At 39.8% G+C, this 21,905-nt stretch overlaps 1 protein-coding gene across 1 annotated transcript; it reads right to left on the reverse strand.

The window, feature by feature from the left end:
• Positions 1–13,228: 13,228 nt before the first annotated feature.
• Positions 13,229–20,076, reverse strand: LOC113143555 (beta,beta-carotene 9',10'-oxygenase-like). Its single transcript, XM_026329260.2, has 12 exons — positions 19,989–20,076; positions 17,898–18,060; positions 17,594–17,802; positions 16,935–17,050; positions 16,684–16,786; positions 16,371–16,499; positions 16,114–16,274; positions 15,822–15,989; positions 15,279–15,416; positions 14,879–15,061; positions 14,653–14,763; positions 13,229–13,675 (listed from the first exon to the last, which is right to left on the reverse strand). The coding sequence occupies exons 1-12, from the start codon at positions 20,014–20,016 to the stop codon at positions 13,559–13,561; spliced, it is 1,626 nt and encodes a 541-aa protein (XP_026185045.1). The 5' UTR covers positions 20,017–20,076; the 3' UTR covers positions 13,229–13,558.
• Between the last annotated feature and the right edge of the window lie 1,829 nt (positions 20,077–21,905).

A 21,905-nucleotide genomic window follows, 5' to 3' on the forward strand; every position in this document is an offset into this window, starting at 1 on the left:
TTATATGTAGACTGCTGTATTTTGTTTATTTGATGTGACCCACACTATTGTTAGTTTCACCTTAGAGATAATAAAGTGAATCAATTTAAAAGAGAAATTTGCAATCATGCAGGAATTGTCATTGCGTTCTGTGCTGCTATTTGAATGACTCTCTGATGTATTCAGTTAAAATATTCCACATCGCACTGATTAGTAGTTGCTGCCTGTAACTGCTAGTGAGCTGCATTACTGTCATATTGTAGTCAGGAGTAAGAGTGTAGCGAATAATCTTCATGACAGCAGAGCAATCACACGTGGCATGACATGGTCCAGTTCGCACATGTAATGTAGGGAGTTTTCTGACACTGAGTTATGCACAGGAAGTCAGTTGTCAACAGCTGCTACTGTGTATGGCTATGATGCAGGCAGGCACCATCACTGGTATCTGCTGTGTAATCCAATTTAAGAAAGGCCTTTTGTATATTATAGCTTGTTTATCACCACTACATGTGGTTGGTTTGGAAAACAGCGCTCAGAGAACATCACAAAAACAGAAGTAGATACATAAAAATAGAAACAGTATATGAGTGAGTACTGTAATAGGAGTTGCTCATGAATTCCCTGGTTACAGTTTGCATAGCAACTAATCCTGTTTCTCATGCTGTTAAATAATACTAAACCTTTGCAGAGTCAGAGTGGTGTACATGGGTGTTAATCACAGAGATCGGTCAATAACTGAAATAAAAGTAAGCCATCATAATGCTGCTGCAGGGCAGAAATGTCATGAAGTCAGATTTAGATTTTTTGAGTTCATTTTTGTGGATTATATGTTTCTCCACGGGATCAAATGATTCAACAGCCGTTGGTGCTTTAAAACTCTTCAAAGCCGAGCTCAGAAACGAGGACGAACAAGGCTGATTTTCTTGAAAGTGTTTTGGATCTATAGAGTTTTCAACCAAGAGCAGTGATACTTAAAATGCTGCAGGACATAATGGGTACAGTATGCACGGTACATACTGTACATACTGAAAATCATCTCCTCCTTCTGTAATAGCCCCATTCCCTCATTCCTTCTCCCTGCTTTTTCCTCCTCGTCTTACACACGGTTACACACACTCTGTGCTGAGTCTCACACGCACACACACACACACACGCACACACACACGCACCCCGTCTTTTGTTTGGAGTCAGACGGCATTGAATGCAGATCCTGTGGCCCTTCTGAGCAGAATGTTAATATGCCTGCTCTGGTCTCTCTGGGGACACAGAGAATGGACTCTGGCTGCTAATGCACTGTTACACTAACCCAGCTCAGGCTTCTCACACTGTGAGCAGCAGCAGCCGCATTACTGCCAGTGCTGAAATGTATTTAACTACACTCACAAGTTACTGAATCATTAAGACTTGCTAAAACTAAACTCTAACTTCATACAGAAGCGGATTAGGCAGCACTTTCTTTGAATTAGTGAATTGTGTTAAAAAGATTGCTCCAAGTGTACAACACTGAGTAAAATCTAGAGTTTAGTCATCTCTGCTGAATTTAGGGTTAAGCTCAGGGTCATATTTAGGCAACTTAAATCATTTGGTAGTAGATAAGAAATGTTTTGCTTGTGGTTCAACAAAATAAAAATGTGTCACCAAGTAATTCTACTAGAAAACCTTCTGCTTGAACTGTGATCAACTGCGATGAAAGTAAATGCAGCCAATTTATCAAAACCAAATTAGTCAGTGCATCATTCAGTTATTTCATTCAGTTAAAAAAAACAAACAATTTCTATGAGTATTATGAGTAAATGGAAAGTTTTAATCCTCTTTTGGGTTACCTACTGAAGAAGAAAATATAAATAAGTATTTTAAATAGGTCTCCGTCTTTCTAGTCCCCAGTGAAATAACCGTTTAAGTGGATACTGCGTATTGGTAAGCCATTCAGTGTAGTCATGTTTGTCTCGACCTCTGTGCATCGACTACTTTTCCTGTGTGTGCAGCATGCCTGGTGTGTGTTGGATTTAATACAGAATTAAAGTTTCTAGAATGTGAAATAAAAACCATGCAGAAGATTGTATGACAACAGCCGTCAGTAAAGGTAGAGTTTTTGCATGCTTTCTGTCATCACGGATCTCATTTTAGTATGGCTGTTACAGTACATTATTCCAGCATACTCAGGCTTTGATTTGAATTTCAATACAACACAGGCCTTTTTGTAAATGTTTTCAGCAGTACCACCTGAAGAAAGAGAGCACTGACACATTTGCTAACCTGTAGACCCTTGCTTTTAGCCAAAACCCACTGATTATCAAACTCCCCTGAACTTAAGACATACAACAGAATGCATATGCTATTTACTCATACTACGGATATTAGATGTTTGCTTATTTTCCAGTTAGCTATTAACACTTCTGGCCTATGAAAAAACATACTTCAAACTGCATCCCAGATATGCACGTTAACCTTGTACAGTGTTAGTGTTTCTACTTGATGTTTTTCATTATCACTTGACTTGTGTTTAAATTTTTGGTTTATCGTTATACCCACTCTGTTGTGGCTGAACAGCAGAAACTCCCTTGCGTTATTTGTTACGTGAGCTGTTGAACTTTCTTGCACTACGCTGCATAGTGGAGTTTTTTTTTTTTTCCTTTCACTCATTCATTTCTTTTCCTTCTGTTTCCCAGCTGTGGGCAGGGAAAATGCACAGCACTCTCCTCAGCTGAAATCCTTTCATAATGAATGGCAAGGTACGATAATGGCCTTCAGGTTGCCATAGAAATGAAACTGGGGCCCGGTCTGTGATTCTTTTTTTTTTTTTTTTTATCCAAGTGTAAATGACAGGGGCCTCTGAGGCAAACTCTTTTCCCCCCACCCTTACATTCAATTCTGCACTTTGCTTCCATCTTTTCCTCCTCTCACATCTTTTCCTAATCAGCTTTTCTTCTTTGGTCTATGCCTTTTTCTATCTTATCTGATTTGATGTATTAATAAAAGAGTCAAGGAAGTTGAAAGTGATTAAGCTGCCATAATTTTAACAGAGAACAGACATGTTGGAGAATAATTTCAGTTCTCCATTAGGCGACAGTGTTTATTCACAGTGGTAGTTTTTATACCCGGGGCTCTGAGGTGATCTATGGCTGGTCCGTGCACAATTAAATGACAAACACCTGGGCAACCTTTCAAAAATGAGTCTGATGCTGAAGAGCGATCCAAGACTTGAGGGAACAGATGGAGCTTTTTCACCCATCAAGGCATCCACCCAACTCAGGTCCCCTCCCTGCATTGAGCATCACAGTGCAGCTGCTGGCGTGGCCGTTGCAACTGAGCTCTTGTGATCTCAGCTCCCCGTCAACAGCTGCTCTCACGCTAAACAAAGTATTGATCCAGTCTGTCATTTTCACACTCTTGTGTCTGGAGGTTGGTGATGATGTGTTTATGCCATGTTTCTGGTACAAATGGTTTGGTGAAAAAGTGATGAGCTAGTGCACGTGCATGGACCCCCGTTATGCAGTATATGCCGCTGTGTGTGTGCATGTACTTTATGAATAATGAGTTAGGCTACCTTGCTGGAGATCATATGTGGTACAGTTCAAAAACAACAGACTTTGGGCAAAGTACAGCTAAGATACAGCAAATATGATAAATATCTGAAAATGCATACTGTATATGATTTTAGATGGACACAGTAATTATCTACAGTCCAATCTCCCTGTTGTAGAATAGGACTGCAGCTGAGTAGAAAGTAAAGTGAGGCCATAATTATGTGGGTTGGAAATAAATATTGCATGCTGCCATAATTTTGCAAACTCACTAGTTGTGAAACTACTAGTTTTTTAATTACTTGATGTTTGATTTAAAGATATGGTTGTTTATCAGGGAAACTTGTCAAACATTTGCTAGTTTTTTGGCCTTGAAAATGTGAGGATTTGCTAGAGACATATTTCCACTTTTTTGGTTGGACAAAACAAGAAATTAGAAGATGTGGCCTTGTGGTTTGGGAACATGTGATGGTCATTTTTTATTATTTTTTTGAATAGACATAACTTAATGATGGATTAAACACTTAAACCCTTCAATGGTTGGTAGGATCCCCTTTGCAGTGTAGCAAAGATTATGTTCTGAAGGCTTCTCCGTTTTTCTGTTTCTGTCTTTTCTGTATTTGAGTCTTTCTGTGCCGCATGTAGTATGTGAATGTGTTTCATACATTGTGTGTGTTCTGTCCAAACTACAGTGATAAGTCAATCAGCTTTTGAAAACTATTAATTATATATAATGAATAATGATTGATGAATCAGTAATGAACATAACCATTAGTGCGGCCCCAGTTTTGTAACTGCTGTTGCTTGTGTTATGGTACCTTGAGGGTTCCTTTCAGTCACAGAAGTCTTATAAAGTCCTGTACTGAAAGTAATCAATTAACATTATTAAATAATACGTTAACATATTTACTTTACCACAGCACAAGTTATAAGAGTGATCGCATTTATTTACGTTAGCTGTTAAATTATCACCCTGTTAGTTGCAATAGTAAAATAGCATTGTTTTTATTTTATTGTTTTTTTTTTTTTTTTTTTTTAGAACAAAATGTCATATTGATTGATGTCTGTGGAGCGACCACAGTGTCGTCCCCATGATTCTCCTGCCACTTTTCTACTTTTGACAAGAAAAGATGGATACATCTGTCATTAGTATAGTCTGTATGAGTTGTGCATCGGTGCTGGAAGGACATGAGAACCGTGCTTTCTATTCGATTACCGTTTTATCCCCTTTCTTTGGTTTCCTTTTTTCTCTTTGATGTGCGGCAAACCTCTCCTTTATATTTGATTTTCATTGGTCATTCAGTAGCAGTCTAATAACCTTATAGGTTGTCACATGTAATAAACAAACCCATCCAAACATAACATTGAACAGCAAACAAGTTATGTAAAGTAGTTCATTCAGCCACAGTAACAAAGTGCAGAGAAATGTCCTTCAGTGATTCTTCACCCCAGGTTGCAATGTCCGTCTTTGTAGCCACAATTTAATTTTCCTCAGAGTGAATAAGCATCAGTTTAATTAGTGACTGGTGGTGTCTTCAAGCCAGATGAAGGTCAGTTTAGGTTCAGACAGGACTATCTCCCAATGAATCTAGCGGGAATTTGCTAGAAACTGTCTTCTGAAACACCCAACAATTAAATAATGTAAATTCCTCTGACTTTAAAGGTATAAAACAATTAAACAAAATAACATTATTCATATCTACTTGTTTTACAGTACATTCTTTTAGATGAGACTCATCAATATAAATATCATCTCTAACGAGTCTCATTCTCTTAGTTCATTCTGTGAGTGCACAGTGTTAATTTAAGAATTTATTTTAATATTAATGATTCACTGATTGTCTGATATTAGTGATCAATCTTGTGTGCTGTTGCTCCTCTGCTTGCAAGCGGTGGATGTTGGCCAACAGCGCTGATCAGTGATCTGAGCCTCAAACAGCAATAAATGGAAACTTGGACAGAAACTTTATCTTATTTCCCTTCAGCAATCGAGTAAAAACTGTTTTCAGACAGCCTCTATTTTTAGATGGAAAACAGACATTTCAATTAAAAAATGTTATTTAAAGTTTTACTAACTGGGACTGCTGGAAGCAAAAGCAACACAACACAAGCGAACATGCAGATGTGTGGAGTAAAACTAGAAAAACAACTGTTTGCTGAGCAATTGATTTGTGTTTGAAAATATACATGTTCTATAAACCTGCAAGAGCAGCACAGACGTTCTGCACAACAGCTTGTCTGTAGGTCTAGATTTGTACAAAGCTGATTGTAGTTATACCACTGCTGTACCACACAGAGTATACAATAGTTTATAAAACAACTTTTGCTATAGCTTTACTCGCACAATGACACAGTCTGAGATAATCACATTATTCGGACTCCACCAAGTTTGAAATATCTGCCACATCAAGGACCTGGTTTATAGTTTTGAGTATTTCTTACCTTTTTGTAAAGTCAGATGCTTTTCATCCTCATGCCAAAGTGGATGAAAAGCAGGGAGTTTAGTTAAATCAGTTATTTTTATTATTATTATTATGAATCTAAAATGAATAAAAATGTGAAAAATTCAGTTGGTCGATCTCTCCAGACCCCACAAGCGTCTGTTTGTGAGTTACATAGAAACAAGCAGAACATGGTACATTTTAACACACATGCAGCTATACCCTTGAAATATGTTGCATGTATGTAGTTTATGTGAATATTCATCCAACTTGAATGGTCAACAGATACCATCGGATGAGAACAGGCATAGAAACGTACATATTTGTGATTATGTGTCTGTGTTGATAAAGGTGTAATGCTGCTTGAAGCTCTGAAATTTAAGGATCAGATCATTCTTCAAGGTTAGTCATTGTAAAAAAAAAAAAAAAAGGCATATATATGTTGGATTTATGTCAGAGATGTGATACTTTAAATTGTGTTATACTACTCTGAGTTTTTGTCAGTTACTTTCTACAATACTTTCTGCAATAACTTACTGCGTTCTGTAGGTCTGTGTTGTGTCGTTACACTGGACTGATAGAAATGCTTGAGTTGACATTTACACACAGTTTTTGCAACCCAAAGATATTAAAGTAGGATTGCAGCAGCAGAAGAAATCCAAACCAGTCTTCCATTAATCCTGTTTTTTGGTAGTTTATGTTCACCTGTTGTCTCTTCTCAGCTAAACAGGTAAATCAGTCTGTGAAAATATACTCAGTACAATGCTCTTATACTTACAAAACACAGATCAATCTTTAGGCAATTAAAAGTGCATTCAAGCTCATCTGCTTTCCAAAAAATCTGTTTGAAGTAAAGGACACACAAAGACAAACTTTCAACTTCAAAAAAACTTGCATTCTGCATTTAAGAAGTATGTATAATAGGGCATATTATTCAAGGACATCTAATAAAAATATGTCCTTGTCAAACAATTCACGTCATCCTGCTTGGCCTCAAGAAACACGTGAATCAGGTAAAAAGTGACTATTCATACTTTGTATGGATAGAATCCCTTAGAAATAAATTTCTGCCCTTACTGTCTGCCATCTGTCACTTTCCACAAGCCTGTAGCTCACTGGCTAGCTAGCATTAAGATGGACACGCCAAGGAGTGTCCATCTTCCTGTCATGGGCATGTTTTTCTGTGGCCACTGCAACCAAAGGCTCTTTTGGACAAAGTCCACGTGGCACAAAAAGGCCGCAGCATTCCTGATGTCTGTGGCTAATCTGTGGTGTCAGCTTGTGTTAACGCCGCACCGCCAAACTTGAGGGCACACAGGGCCGGGGAATATTAAGAACTCCCAGCAGCAACATTCCTCCAGGGGAGGGCGGGTCCAATGAGAGAGCAAGGGTCACCTAAGGTTGAACAGTGGTTGTGTGTTAGATCGGCTCGTACTGTAACGGTCTGATCCGCTGGACAGGAGGTGGGGCCGAAGCAGGATGGAGGGAACACACTTCAAAGAGAGAGCATTTTTTTCCTTGTCTGTCCTCATTGAAACCGGACTAAATGAGCTTTGTGGGGGCTTTTGTTCCTGCTGTTAGACAATTCAGAGACTGGATGGAAGATGCCGAAAAGGACAGGAGGTCATGTGGGTAGTTAATTATCTGCTTCTCAACCTGCCAGACGCTTTCTGCATGCCACCCCAATTGACCTATAATGACCATGAGATATTGTTCCGCTAAATTTGAGAAGTCTAGCAAGTGTAAGGTCAGACTGATCCTACAGTTGCCACATGTCAAATTTCACACAGCCATGAGACAGAGACTTTGTATTTGAGTGCAGGCATTTCTCCTCAGATATCCAACCCTGCAGCATCCTACTCCAAATTGAACTTAATATCCAAAGCAGCAGTGAACCTTACCATAGGACACGACTCATACGAAATGCATTCAGGTTTGCTGTTTTTGGTTTAGCACGGCAAACTTTTAGCTGTACCTGAGTTACAAGCAATATGATAGCTGGAAAATTCAATGTATTCCTGGTTGATGCTGCTGTGCAGACATGTAACATGTGCTTCACTCTCCTCAAATCCCAGAGCAGCAAAGATAGGAATTCATTACAGGGTCAGGGGTCGGACAGCCAAGTGCACGTGCACTGCTGTAGCCTGGCAACAGGTGCTGTGCAAGAACCATAGCCAGATTATTTAATAATGCAGCAAACTTTAAACTGCATCTCCAAATATTCAGCCTGCTTTTCTTTTTCTTATTAGAGTTTTTGTTGAAACTGTGTGCCCTAACAAGCTGAGCTGCAAGTGGAACATCTGCACAGAAAGAGAAGCTCGTAGCAGAGAGGTGGGCAATGTCTCTGGGTAATGATAGCGCTGTGCCAAGGTATCCCTTCTCCCTCCTGAAAGAGGCCCTGCCATTCAGCACGGTGAGGTCAACAAGTACAGACCATTACCCACAATCCTCCTGAACAGACAGAGAGAAAAAAAACTTAAATATGCAGGGCTGTTTCTTTAAGATGGTAAGACTGGAGCTGCCTGAATGCACTCGGAGACAGAGCTGCAGCCAAGATGGAGAGAAGGAGGGAGAGGGAGGAAACAGGAGGACAGAAAACAGAGCTCTTCTAGTGATGTGGAAAAGGATAAACTTGTGTTTCTCTGCTTCTGCTGCAAAGCTGTTAAGTTGCAATTATTCATATTGTAAAATTATGGGTGTCAGTTTTCTGATCGCACCGCACAGAGAAAAGGAGTCTTGTTGCTAGGAGAGCAGTGATTCAGCCTTCTCTTATTGGCCGCTAGGATGCGTAAGATGGCCCAATGAGAGGCCTCCCCCCAAGAGCAGTGCAATAGTAGAGCTACCCCATATGCAGACCTGATTAATATGTCAGACATGTTTTATGGGTTAACGTGAATCAGGCTAGATATAATGAAAAGACTGCAGCAGGGATTTAGTGTGTGGATACTGTATGAGTTTGCTTATGTATGGAAGTCTATATAATGTGCGTGGCAGGACATATGACATATGACATATGACACACAGTCCTGAGGTCAGCCGATGCTCTCGATTCTGAAAAATACTCTCATACACACAGAACCAGCTCACCCAGTGTAGCAATAGACTAACTCAAAACAGACCAGTGTAGAGTGGAAATAGGAAATAGGATTCCTCACATGTACATGATTATTGCTAGAATGTGGTGCGCAAAAGAGAAACAGAAGTGAAAAACTTCAGTCAATTTTTGTGGTCTGATGTTACTTGAAAGAGGGCCCGTGCTGTAGTCTATTTAAAACAAACTGTACAGGCTGTAGTTGCTGTGGATCCTAAAACACATCTGTCATTGTCTTTTAATAATTTATTTTTTATCTATCAAGGAAAAGACTGGATTTTTTCCTTTTTTTTCTGACAGGGTTATCTCAGTAAGTCAAAGGTTTCTGTAGATTTTTTTTTTTAGATTTCTTGCTGTTAAAGCCTGGGTGTCTCTGTCATCTAAAAACAGACCTGGAGTTTTAAAGGAAGAAAAGCCTATACTTACAGTGCATGCTGTATCCTGTTAATGCAGTCTCTTCAATTACAACACTGATGCTCATACACATTAACATACAGTACTTCTCCATAAAGTTATTGCTAAGCTATTTACACATGCACATTTATTCACTATGTCAAAAATGCACTCACAAGCATAGTTAAAACTCAGACATGTTGTGTATGTCATTTGTTTAATCTGAAGGCTATCATCTGAGAGAAGTGTTTATCTATTATTAAATAACCATACAGTGATGTTTTTGCATGCTATAAAAGAATTTTACCTCATTTTAAAGTGCAATGTGTAAAATGGGAGCAATTTAGTGGCATCTAATGGTGAGGTTGCAGAATGCAACTTTCTGAACACCCTTCACACACCACCCCTTTAAAGTCACCTTTAAAGCAAAACACAACTCCCTGTCCAGAGCCAGTGTTTGGTTTGTCCTTTCGAGGCTACTGTAGAAACATGATGGCACAACATAGCTGCCTCCGTGAAAGGAGACCTGCTCCCATAATAAAGATTTAAAAGGCTCAGACTTAGAAAATGCAAAAGTTGGTGTTTTCCAGTGATTACACAATAATGACAAAATATGTATAACATATTTTCCAGACTATACATTGCTTTAGTATATAAATTTGGTATATAATTTCTAATTATACTATATTATGCTATATACTATTATACTAATACTAGTCTAAATTAGCCTATGAAGACCATAGGTTAGGCATAGCAACAAGCAGAATTGTATTGTATGAAATTCTTTCATCAATGTCAAGTAGCTAAGCCAGAGGAATAAAAAAAAGTGAGACTTTTAGTCTGGGAAATACGGTAAACACTATATTCCATATCTGCTAATAGATCACTTTAAATATTACATATTGAGCCTTTAAATGTGCTTCAGATTATTGTAAACACAGCCATGGCACAGCTACTGTGTATAGGCTTTTGTCACTTTCACTGATGACACCTGTGAGCACTTTGTGCTTTTACTTGAAAAATGAATGAACTTTATTACAATTCTTGCCGATTGGATTTTTTTTTTTGATTTAAATTTTATTTCATGCGTTCTCTTTTGTTAGTGATTAGGTCTGGGGGCTGGGGGGGCTCATGTATTTCTTATATCATCTTCACTGACTGTCAGACTGAGCAGATGTCCAATCAGTCCAGAGAAACTGAAAACACCTGTGTGAGTGTGCAGGACTAATTAATGTTTCGATGTACAGCAGCCCAATGAGGGGAAATATCAAATTACATTGTGGGGGATGGGGGAGATGGAGCCGTTTTGGCCAAGTGCCAGATTTGGCACATGGCCTGCTCTTTTTTCATCCCTGGCATGTCTCATATTATTTTCGTCTTATCAAGAGATGTTAAAGTCACTGAAAGTTATGACAAAACTGGGTAACTGAGTCCAATATTTATGATGTTGTTCGTAGTGACAAACCCACAGGAAATCCTCACAGACCGCAGTGTCTGAGCAGATTTTTTTTTTAGCTCATTGTTTTGGTTTTCCAGCCTACTTTTTTTTTCTTTTGGTGAAAAAGCTCTCAAACCTCCTGTCTACCACCTACTCAGCACCAGACAACAGAGAGGCAAAAAAAGAGAGTGGATGTCGGTTCATCAGGTTAACACAAACTCCAAATGAATGCTATTGTCTGCTCATTGTGTAAAAAAGCCACCTTTTGCTGTCACATTGTCCATATAAACTTTAGAATTGTGTGTAGAACAGTTTTTATTGTTGCAGGCCAAGAGCTCTGCTGTTAGCTAAATAGTAAGTAGTGCATGCTCAGTAACTAACTGTATTTAGATTTGCAGTGCTCAGTTTATCATTGCTCATTGTTCTGTCACTCTTCACTGTAGCTGTAGTGAGAGATAAGACCTTTCAGGGTTGATGTCTGTTCCCTCATGGCTAACACTAACTCTTTCCTGCAATGGTTCGTGCAAACCCATCAGGGACCTTTCTGTGTGGAGTGTGCATGTTCTCCCTGTGCTTGTGTGGGTTTTCTCCAGGTACTCTGGTTTCCTCCCACAGTCCAAAAACATGTATGTCAGGTTGATTGGTGACTCTAAATTGCCCATAGGAGTAAGTGTGAGTGTGTGAGGTTGTTTGTCTCTATGTGGCCCTGTGATGGACTGGTGACCTGTCCAGGGTGTACCCCTGCCTTTCACCCAAAGAGAGCTGGGATAGGCTCCAGCAGATCCCTGGGACCCTAAAATAGGAATAAGTGGGTATAGATGATGGATGGATGGATGAATGGATGGATGGATGGATATATAAAACATGGTCCCAGTGACTGTAGCAATACAAATGTTTTCAGTGGTGAATTTACAAACACAGCAGCTTTCAGAGCTATTCATATCACCAACAAGAAACAAGCTAAAAATAAATGTTTTGCTTTTTATGCTTCAGCTTATCACAATCTATTATCTGGACAAAAAAAGAAAAAGACAAGAAAAAAGAAAAATCTGACCTGAGACACTACTGACAGCTTCAAAAGATATAACAAAACTGCATCCACAGAGCCAGTGGTCTGTATCACAGTGAGTCTGTGCTAAATAGAAGAGCTGAACCAACTAAATCATTTTGAAGTAATAATTACAGCTACATGTCTGCCTTGTGATTTGCTACAGGGATGATATGACATATTAGTACATATGCACTAATGTAGTGACAGTGGCAGGTACAGAGATTGTCAAATTGTTTTTGAAATCCTTTTTGAGTTTTACTGTAAACTGTGTATCAGCATATAATCTACCATCTGGGTCCTTATTGTGAGCATTAGTAATGCATGTTTCTGTACTCAAAAAACACTGCTAAAACTTTAAAACCATAAATTGTCTAGAAAAACTGTTAGATTTAGACTTGGCCTTTTAAAACTTTGGTTCCTGTTGCTTTACCCAACTGTCAGGAACACACACAGTTTTTTTATTCGTTTCCCTTTTGTTCACTCCTCTGTGGAAAATGCTCATCTGTTCTGTGGGCCACACACAGGCAGCCTAAAAAGTGACATGGCAAGCTGCACTTTTTCTTCTACTTTAATCCATTGTTTTGATTTTCTATTCCAACCATTTATTTTTGTTTGTTTTGTTGCTGAACGAAGGTATTTCTTTACTTATTCCTCCTTTGATTTAGTCTTTTTTCCAGTGGAGGCGCTCTGTCTTTAGTGTCCTTTAAATGCAGTTTTTAAGGTCACAGACTTGGAAATAACCCATACGAGGTTCAAGGCCAAACTCTCCAGTGTTTGCACTATGTTTTTGAAGAGGCAGGGTGGGCTGGCGGTTAAAGAGTGTCCCATTGTCACAGGTTTGATCCCTCTTATAGCTGGGGTGCCCGTGTGGAGCGCGCCTCCTTCAGAGAGACATTGCTCCTGCCTCACTCCTTTGTTCACACTGTTGTATGAGCCAGAAAGTGGATCCGTTAAGATTCACAGCGGTTAGAGTGCAACACAGTCGCGTATTGTTGCTGCTCACAAATGCAAGGCCTCATTACATTACAAACACATACTACACAAAGCAACATACCACAGGCTTTCTTTCTGCCCCTTGTTATTTTTATCAATGTATCCTGGTCAGGTAGTGAGTTCAGGACCTGACTCTGCAGAATCTGAGCACAAATAAAGGTACTGACATAAAACAGCATCATTTGCTGCTCTCTAGTGGAAAATATAAAGATGTCTAACCACAGAAAAAAAAAAGTGAGTCGCAGCCATTAGGTATATGTTTATATTGGCTTGGCATCAAATACAATATAAGCAAAAGAACAAAAATGGAGTTTAAAGTTGAGTAGTTTTTGCAGTTCATTTCTGGTTAGTCATACAGTAATTATTTCACACCTCGAGAGGACATTTTTCCACACAGCAGGTAATTTCCGTAACGTTACAGCAATCATATAAACAATAACCAGTGACTGAACAATGCTTCCACCTACATCATGTAGCGCAGCGGTTACTCATTACACCTGCCTGTTTTTCAACTTTAACGTTCACCTGCTGTTTAATTTCATACTGTAACCACCATTTCATCAGAAATGCTACACTATATGCTACACTCTGCATTGTAGAATTACTTAGAAATCTCTTTCAGAAACTTTGAAAATAAAATAATCAGATTTATATAGCAGCATTAAAAACACCATGGAAGCCATAAGGCATGTTAACAGGCACACTGGCTCTTCCCAGCTCTTCCATTGTCTTGGCATCTAAAACCAGGAGAAATGTTCCTTTGTCCTGGAAAGAAAAGTTTGGTGGTATTAATATCAGAAACCTTGTCATTCACAGGCTCCATTGCTTCAGAGGTGCACTCTATATTAATTTAGAAGAGCAGCCATGGCAAAAATTAAATAATACTTTGAAACAGGCCACAAAACTATCCTTGGTGAGTTTTTAACACAAGGAGTGAGGAAATTAAAATAGCCAAAAAGAGAAATAAATCCAATCCAAACTTCTGCTGGTTTTTGGCACAGTTGAATTTTATCTTAAATTCTCCTTCAGTGTTTTATTGGCTTTTCAGGGACAGCACAGGTAAGAAAAAGGAGAATATTAATAAAACACTGTAGCACAAGTGAGATTCAAGCTGCCAGACATGCTGTCAGAAGAGAACACAACACCTCAAGATGGTTCATGCTCTTTTCTGTTCCTCTTAAAATAGAAATGCATTTAACTTTAGCTGACATAAAAGTTCAACTTTTACAATGGTCACAAATCCTGCTTCAGTTTTCAACTGACATAATTATAAATTATAATTTTGTAACTATGCAATTTATGTCTCTCTCTTTTAATCTTACATATTTTTTTAGTATTACTGGTACCTAACATAGCCAAGAAAAAAAAATAATAATTTTGCTTCTATGCTTTAAAACATTTGATTTTTGTGTTTGTAGTTAGAAACTTGAAACTGTCAAAATTGTATTTAAATTCATCATTAAATACTCATGAGTCTGCTCATCTCATGCATATTTATGGTGGATTATTTGTCCAGCTGACAACAGACCTTGAAGAGAAAGTACAGGTCGACTCCCAAACCAGCTGCTAATTAAAACTCAAGAAAACCTACACCACAGCAATGTCACAACCTAAAGTAGTAACACAGTGACGTCCACATTACAGGAGACTTTCAGAGACATAAAAGGTCTTAGAATACCTGCGAAACACAAGCTTTCCTACAACTGCTGTATAAACGTTAGTCTGTAGGAACACACTCCTACCTGTGACGGAGTGAGAACCACAGAGAGGATGACTCCGTCGTCCTCCTCCACAGCATCAGGTGACCGTACAAACACGGGCTCCGAGGGGTAGAAACCCTTCAGGTACCAGACCTGTGGTGCATCACAAAGTGAATGTAGCAGTGTAATGTTTCGGTATTTTACTCATGCTACTTACTGATTTTTTCACTCTGAACGTTTCTTTAGATTTCTCAGGATGTACACACACCTTCAGTGTTTTGCCCTTCAGGTCCATCTTGAGCAGGGAGTCTCCCACCAGGTGTTGGAAGCCACAGCCATAGAAATAACGGTACGGTCGAGTGTTATATCCATCGTAGTTGATCTGAGGGAACTCCAGGCCACCGTACTTGTGCAGGTCCTCTCCATGCAGATCCTCATGCTGGCAGAACACCTGTTGACAAGGAGTTTTTGTTGCCCATCCCTCTGTTTGGTTGATTTGTTATTTATTTAAACATATCAGAGAAGATTTGTCCCTGCTGGTTTCCTTGGAATGTGATTTTTTGGTTTTGTAAAGCACTATGGGAGCTGTCGTGACAAAACACACCCAAGACTTATATATATATATATATATATATATATATATATATATATATATAAGTTCAACTCACCTTATCTTTGCTGATCTTGACACATGTGGCTTTACTGGAAGGCTGTGTGTTCAGGTTCTGGCCTGTCGGTGTTTCACTGGTCACATCGAGGGGCAAAACAAAACGGCGGGGGAAAGTCCTGCATATGGTGTTGTACACCTGGGAGGGACACAGTTCAGGAACAATGCAGTATGTGTGTATTTTACAGATTCAATTAATATTTTGTCTTAGTGCAAAGAGATTGAACAACAAAGCAACAGAGCCATTGAAAACTGATTATTGATAAATCCAAAACTATGGAGAGAGAAGGCAACCCATGTATCATTCATCCTGAAGTCCTTAGTAAGACAGAAAAAGATTAACAAAGCCCATAATGCAATGAGCTGTGATTATTATCACTCAAGACAATTTAAGGAATAAGAAACACATGAAAATCAGAAGCAGGATGAAAAACATTCTGGTTAACACTCATATTACTGTAGCTAATAAGGTAAGAATGAGGGTGGATTTTTCCTTTGAAAACTACAGTGTTTAACTTATGTGCATGTGTAATTAAATTGTGACCTCATCCAATGCTTCTCCGGACTTGCGTAAGTTCTGGATGAGATAGTTGTTGATGTTTTGACCATCGTCTGAGCAGCACATATCAAGCATCAAGAATCCACCCTCCTCAAAGGCGTTGATCTGATGGAAGACGCAGATGGCGTTGGTGTAGTACTTCACTGAGCTGATCTATGGTACAGAAGGCATGATTAGCACCGCCCAGCACCTAAAACATCAGCTCTCCACTATTAGTGTCTCCCTACACTGCGTTTCCTAATTTTAAGTGTATTTAAATCCTCACCCCTAATCTTACCTCTCCTGTATGCTTGTCAACAAGATGGAAGACAGTTTCCTGCTTCGGATCCCAGTATATACCGTCACTCAAAGCCTTCCCCCTCAGCTTACACGTAACGATCTTCAGCACGTCCAGCTTAATGGGTTGCTCGATGAACACCACATAGTTCTCAGACATGGCTGGGAGCAAAAACATCTGGGCTTTGTAGCTGAGAGCAGCAGATGAAAGATACATATTGCACAAATGATGGATGATATCCAAGAAAGCAGACTTACCAAAGCTGTGGTAGTAGGAGGGATGGGACCTGTTTGCAGGCACAATGGAACAAAATACTTTGGCTCCTTGTAGGGTGTCTGTGGCATCTGTCTTCTCAGGAGGTACCCTGATGATGTTGTACAGGAAACCTGGAGGAGCCGGGATTATCATGTAATTCTTAACAGCTTTTATAGACATTTGTTCTGGGTGGAGCTGTGAGTAAACGATGTCCTATCACAATTTAATGTTTTTTATATTACAAAGGAGGAGAAGAAACCAGTAATTGACCCTGTCGATTTACGTAAACCTCAATGTGAGTCATGTGAGACTGACCTTTGCTTCCATAGGAGTTGCCCATATTGTAAGTGGTACCATCATGGTCGTAGTGTGGGTGGGCAGTGGCTCCATTCACAGCAATAAACTTGCTCCAGTCCACCTACAAAATGTTGTGGAGAATGGGATGGGATATTGTGTGTTGATGTTACTGATGGAATGGAAAGATAATGATCATGGCTGGTGTGGCTGGGCTACCAGACAGACGATGGAAAATAGTTATATGTTGCCCTGTGTGATCAGAACAGTACCTTTTCCAGTGTTTCCAGGTTTTCTGGGCTCACTCTGTGCATGAAGTTGGTCTCTGTGCTGACATAGTAATCACGTTTGTATTTAACAAAGTTCACGTTTGCATTGTCTGAGGGATCTGAGAAAAGAAAAACACAGGATTACTGAGGCCTTGTAAATGAATGAAAGCATTCATCCGTTAAAAGAAGTGTTGGTAACTATCCTGACACATGATTTGCAGCTTGTAGTTACGCTCAAAGGTCCACGGGAATTTAAAATATTTTGAAAAAGCCTTCTTCATTCTGTTTTCCCCACTATGTCACCCATTACTACTGGACGTAACTACCAGAGGATCCACCCCCTGATCTCACTACAGAGTTAAAAAAATAAAACATTTGTACAAACAGAGTTTTTATTCAAGACTTTTAACTGAAATGAATTTGATGGGCTTTAATATTTCTCTCCATTTGATAGATTCTTCAATATAACAAATATTTCTCTATTTTGTTGGGTGCCCCATTCATACTGCAGCAACAACAGACATTCCTTCATTATTCTTGGTGATTATAGCTGAATGAAATCTTCTTTTCTTCCACCTAATCTGCACTTTCTTTAGCCTGGTCTTGTGGTCCAAGTACATTACAACTGCCTTTGTTACATTTTAGACTTTTATTCTACTCACCCATGTGAAAGAGAGAAATGAAGCGCTGATAGAGGTTTTTACAGGGGTCGGGCATGGCCAGGGTACCAAATTCTGACATCACAATGCGATCCCTCTCACTGTTCTTCTTGTAGGCATCGCTGCGCAGAAACCGACTCATGTACGTCACCTGGCCTTTCTCGATCTTGAACTGATGCAGCATAGCCATCCCATCAAACCAGTGATTGTAGCTGTAGTGAAGCACACACGTTAAGGACTGTTCACAACGATTTGCAAACGCTGTTTGTGAGGTGCAGCAGTGTCTTTTGAAGTGTTTCTAACTCACTGTGTGTTTCCAAACTCAAACTTCCCCGGGCCGTTGCGGAGGAGTTTCCCGTTGATCCAGGGGGGAATGATGCCTTGTACTTCAGTAGAGATTGGCTCAGGGGTCTCCTCTACAGAGCGGACCAGTGGAGCAATCGCCTCCAGTCCCTTCACTGCTGTGACGACTTTGCCATTTGTCAACAGAACAAATATATACAGTGGTGTGAAAAAGGGTTGGCCCCCTTCCTGATTTCTTATTTTTTGCATGTCCAAAACTACATAGCCCTGGGTGAAAAAGTGTCTGCCCCCCCTGTTAAAACAAGCTTAACTGTGGTTTATCACACCTGAGTTCAATTCCTCTAGCCACACCCAGGCCTGATTACTGCCACACCTGTTCACAATCAAGAAATCACTTAAATAGGACCTGCCTGTCAAAGTGACGCAGACCAAAAGATCCTCAAAAGCTAGACATCATGCTGAGATCCAAAGAAATTCAAAAACAAATGAGAAAGAAAGAAACTGAGATCTATCAGTCTGGAAAAGGTTATAAAGCCATTTCTAAAGCTTTGGGACTGCAGCGAACCACAGTCAGAGCCATTATCTACAAATGGCGAAAACATGGAACAGTGGAGAACCTTCCCAGGAGTGGCCGGCCGACCAAAATTACCCCAAGAGCGCAGCGACGACTCATCCAAGAGGTCACAAAAGACCCCACAACAACATCCAAAGAACTGCAGGCCTCACTTGCCTCAGTTAAGGTCACTGTTCATGACTCCACCATAAGAAAGAAATGGTCTGTATGGCAGAGTTTCAAAACGAAAACTGCTGCTGAGCAAAAAGAACATAAAGGCTCGTCTCAGTTTTGCCAGAAAACATCTTGATGATACCAACAGTAAAATATGGTGGTGGTAGTGTGATGGTCTGGGGCTGTTTTGCTGCTTCAGGACCTGGAAGACTTGCTGTGTTAAATGGAACCATAAATTCTGCTGTCTACCAAAAAATCCTGAAGGAGAATGTCCGGCCATCTGACCTCAAGCTGAAGCGAACTTGGGTTCTGCAGCAGGACAATGATCCAAAACACACCAGCAAGTCCACCTCCGAATGGCTGAAGAAAAACAAAATGAAGACTTTGGAGTGGCCTAGTCAAAATCCTAACCTGAATCCGATTTAGATGCTGTGGCATGACCTTAAAACCATGCTTGAAAACCCTCCAATGTGTTTGATTAATATTTAAATTTGTTCGATGATCTGAAACATTAAAGTGTGACAAACATGCAAAAAAATAAGAAATCAGGAAGGGGGCCAACATATATATATATATATCAAACAACCATCTTTATAATGTCCACAAGGACATTATAAGTAAGTGATGCTGATCATTTTCTGGCTGTGGACTAATATCATCTAAAACTAAAGTTTAATTCTCTTATGTGCATTAGTTTCTCTCATTAGTTTATTTCAAGTCAGAACCTGTGGCACACAGCTAAAAACTGTTTACCTCTATGAAGGGTTCAGCTCAGAGCAGTATGATTAGCCTCTACTCTAATTCTCTACTCTAGAAATAGTAATAGATGACCAAACATGACAAGTAGGCAATGTTTAAAATAATGTACATTGGTGTCTACGAAGAGCTGTAGAACAATAGCTGTAGTGCTGATGTCACACCTGGAGTGGGGAGGATGTTGAATTTCTTTAAAAAAAAAAAAAGAACTTGTCCTCATGATCACAGTTTTCACTCCTCTTGATTTGTTTATCACTGAATGCTGGTCAAATGTGTGTTTCTCTTCCTGACAGTGGAACTATGAAAGCAAACAGATTCACACAAGATGTGTAGCGAGCTGCAGAGTGACACAAGTGCCGACCTACTGCTGCACTGACACCTGTGTACCCAGTGTCAGGCAGGTGGTCATGATGTTCTGGCTGATCGTCGTCAGTATATTCAATCCTACCGCAACTTGCCGTGAAATGTAAAAACACAGTAAACTCTTATATTGTAAACATGCGACATTAGGTGATTACAGTGTACAACAACAGTGCCCTGCGGGCTCACACGTCACCAGGTGTAGACTGATCCTCTGTGTGATGAAACGTCCACAAACCGGTGGAGGCTTACCTGAACGCTCGAGCTTCCCAAGTGACATGACAGCGATTGTCGCGGCTGCTCCAGCTCCTGGTCTGGATACCTGCGTCCTGCTGGACCACAGACTGCACGGTGCTGCAGCGCCTATTACATAACCCGATAATATCGCACTGTGTGATTCAGTGTGCCACTGCCCCCACATGGCACACCATGTAATAGATGGTAGATAACGAATTCATTACTTAAATAAAAACGTAAACAAATGAAATAATTAGAATGAAAAAAAAAAAAAAAAACACAATAAATAAGGACATTTTCACATCCCTATTGGAGGAACCATCCTGACCTGAAGGCAGTGAAAGGACTGGCAGAGTTCTGGAGGCAAGTCAGCGGCCAAAAGGGATGGGCATCATTGCTGTTTTAACTAAACATATTTTACTTATAACATATACATAATTTTCATTTTATTTCTGTAGGTTTTGCATTTTCTGTTTGAGCAGATTGATATTAAATATTGTGTTTGAACATGCAATATTTAAACTGAGTTGCCTGCTTAGGCTTTCGTGGGTACTCTAGCTTCCTGCCCCATTCCAAAGACATGCAGTTTGTGTTTGGGTTAATTGGCGACTCTTTAAATTGTGTGACTGTGAGTGTTTCACTTTGTCCTGTGAAAGACTGGCGACCTGTCCAGTGTGTACCACGCCTCTCACCCAATGTTGGCTGAGATTGGCTCCAGCCCCCCCCCCCCCCCAGTGTCCCTGAAGGTTAAGCAGTGTGTAATGGATGGATGGTGTTTCCATCCATGTAGCAAATATTTGATGCAGAGCTTTTGCAAGGCAGCAGTGCATTTGATATACAGATATTAGAAATCTAAGATGCTATGGCAGATCCCACTGGGTTGCTGTTATCCCTACTTACCTGTCTCACCTCCAAGCCGCACCGTGTCTAAAACATCATGAGTTCACACCACAAGTTCTGCATTCGCAGGTCATCCATTTGGTCACACAGTCCCTTCTAGCCCACATTGGCTGTATTGTGTAGTTTTTGCTTTACAACCAATGTATTAATGGGTAAGACCAGCAATAGAGGACAGTTGCTCTCCTACAGCTTCTTCTGGGTGCTGTGAGCACCTGAAGATGTCACCACTGCTGGCAGGTCAAGGAACAACAGCTAGTGGTCCATGTGTGTATCTATCTTGAGTGACAGACTGATCTGCCTAATCTTATTTAGAGGGTTAAGGCAGCGTCTCTGAGGAGGAGGACAGCCTATATGGCCTGAATTCGTACCATAGAGCCCCTGTAACCTTTAAGGTAGTGGCTGTTTTGTTGTCTTATAGTTGATATCACCATGGACATGAGTATTGCCGATAACTGAAGATCCATCATGGTAGGAGGCTGTAGTGTAGGCTAGCTGTTTACATGTGTGCTAGGTGTTCAGTTTATCAGTCCCATGTGTAATCTCAGCTAAGGTCCAGGTATATAGCCTATTCGTAAACATGTTTTGTAATGAGCGGTTGACTGTCCATCAGAGTGTCACAATAAGATTTGTTCTGCTGTCTTACATTTTACAAATGACTTTAATTTGTTTAGTTTTGCCATTATTTTATACAGTGCAGTGAAGTGTAACTGTTCTTGTTTAAGCAGATACAATACCATATACCCTAATAATATGTATATGGCAATCTAAGTAAAGCCATTAAATAATTTAAAAATATATGAAGTTTAATCTTTGGGTGGTTTTCTTCCCCTGTCCCATAAATCTCTAAATTATTATTATTGTACAGCCTACAATTTTATTGTTGCCTGTTTTATTTTGTGATAAAGCACAATTATGTAGTAAACAGAGCCATAGTAATAAATTTCAAGCTTGGAAATATTATAGGCTGCTTAATTTCAGCATGACCAAGCCTGTCGTGTCAGTGTTTGTTCAACAGATGTTTGTTATTGTAAA

Source organism: Mastacembelus armatus, chromosome 14 (genome assembly GCF_900324485.2).
Source record: "Mastacembelus armatus chromosome 14, fMasArm1.2, whole genome shotgun sequence".
NCBI lineage: Eukaryota > Metazoa > Chordata > Actinopteri > Synbranchiformes > Mastacembelidae > Mastacembelus > Mastacembelus armatus.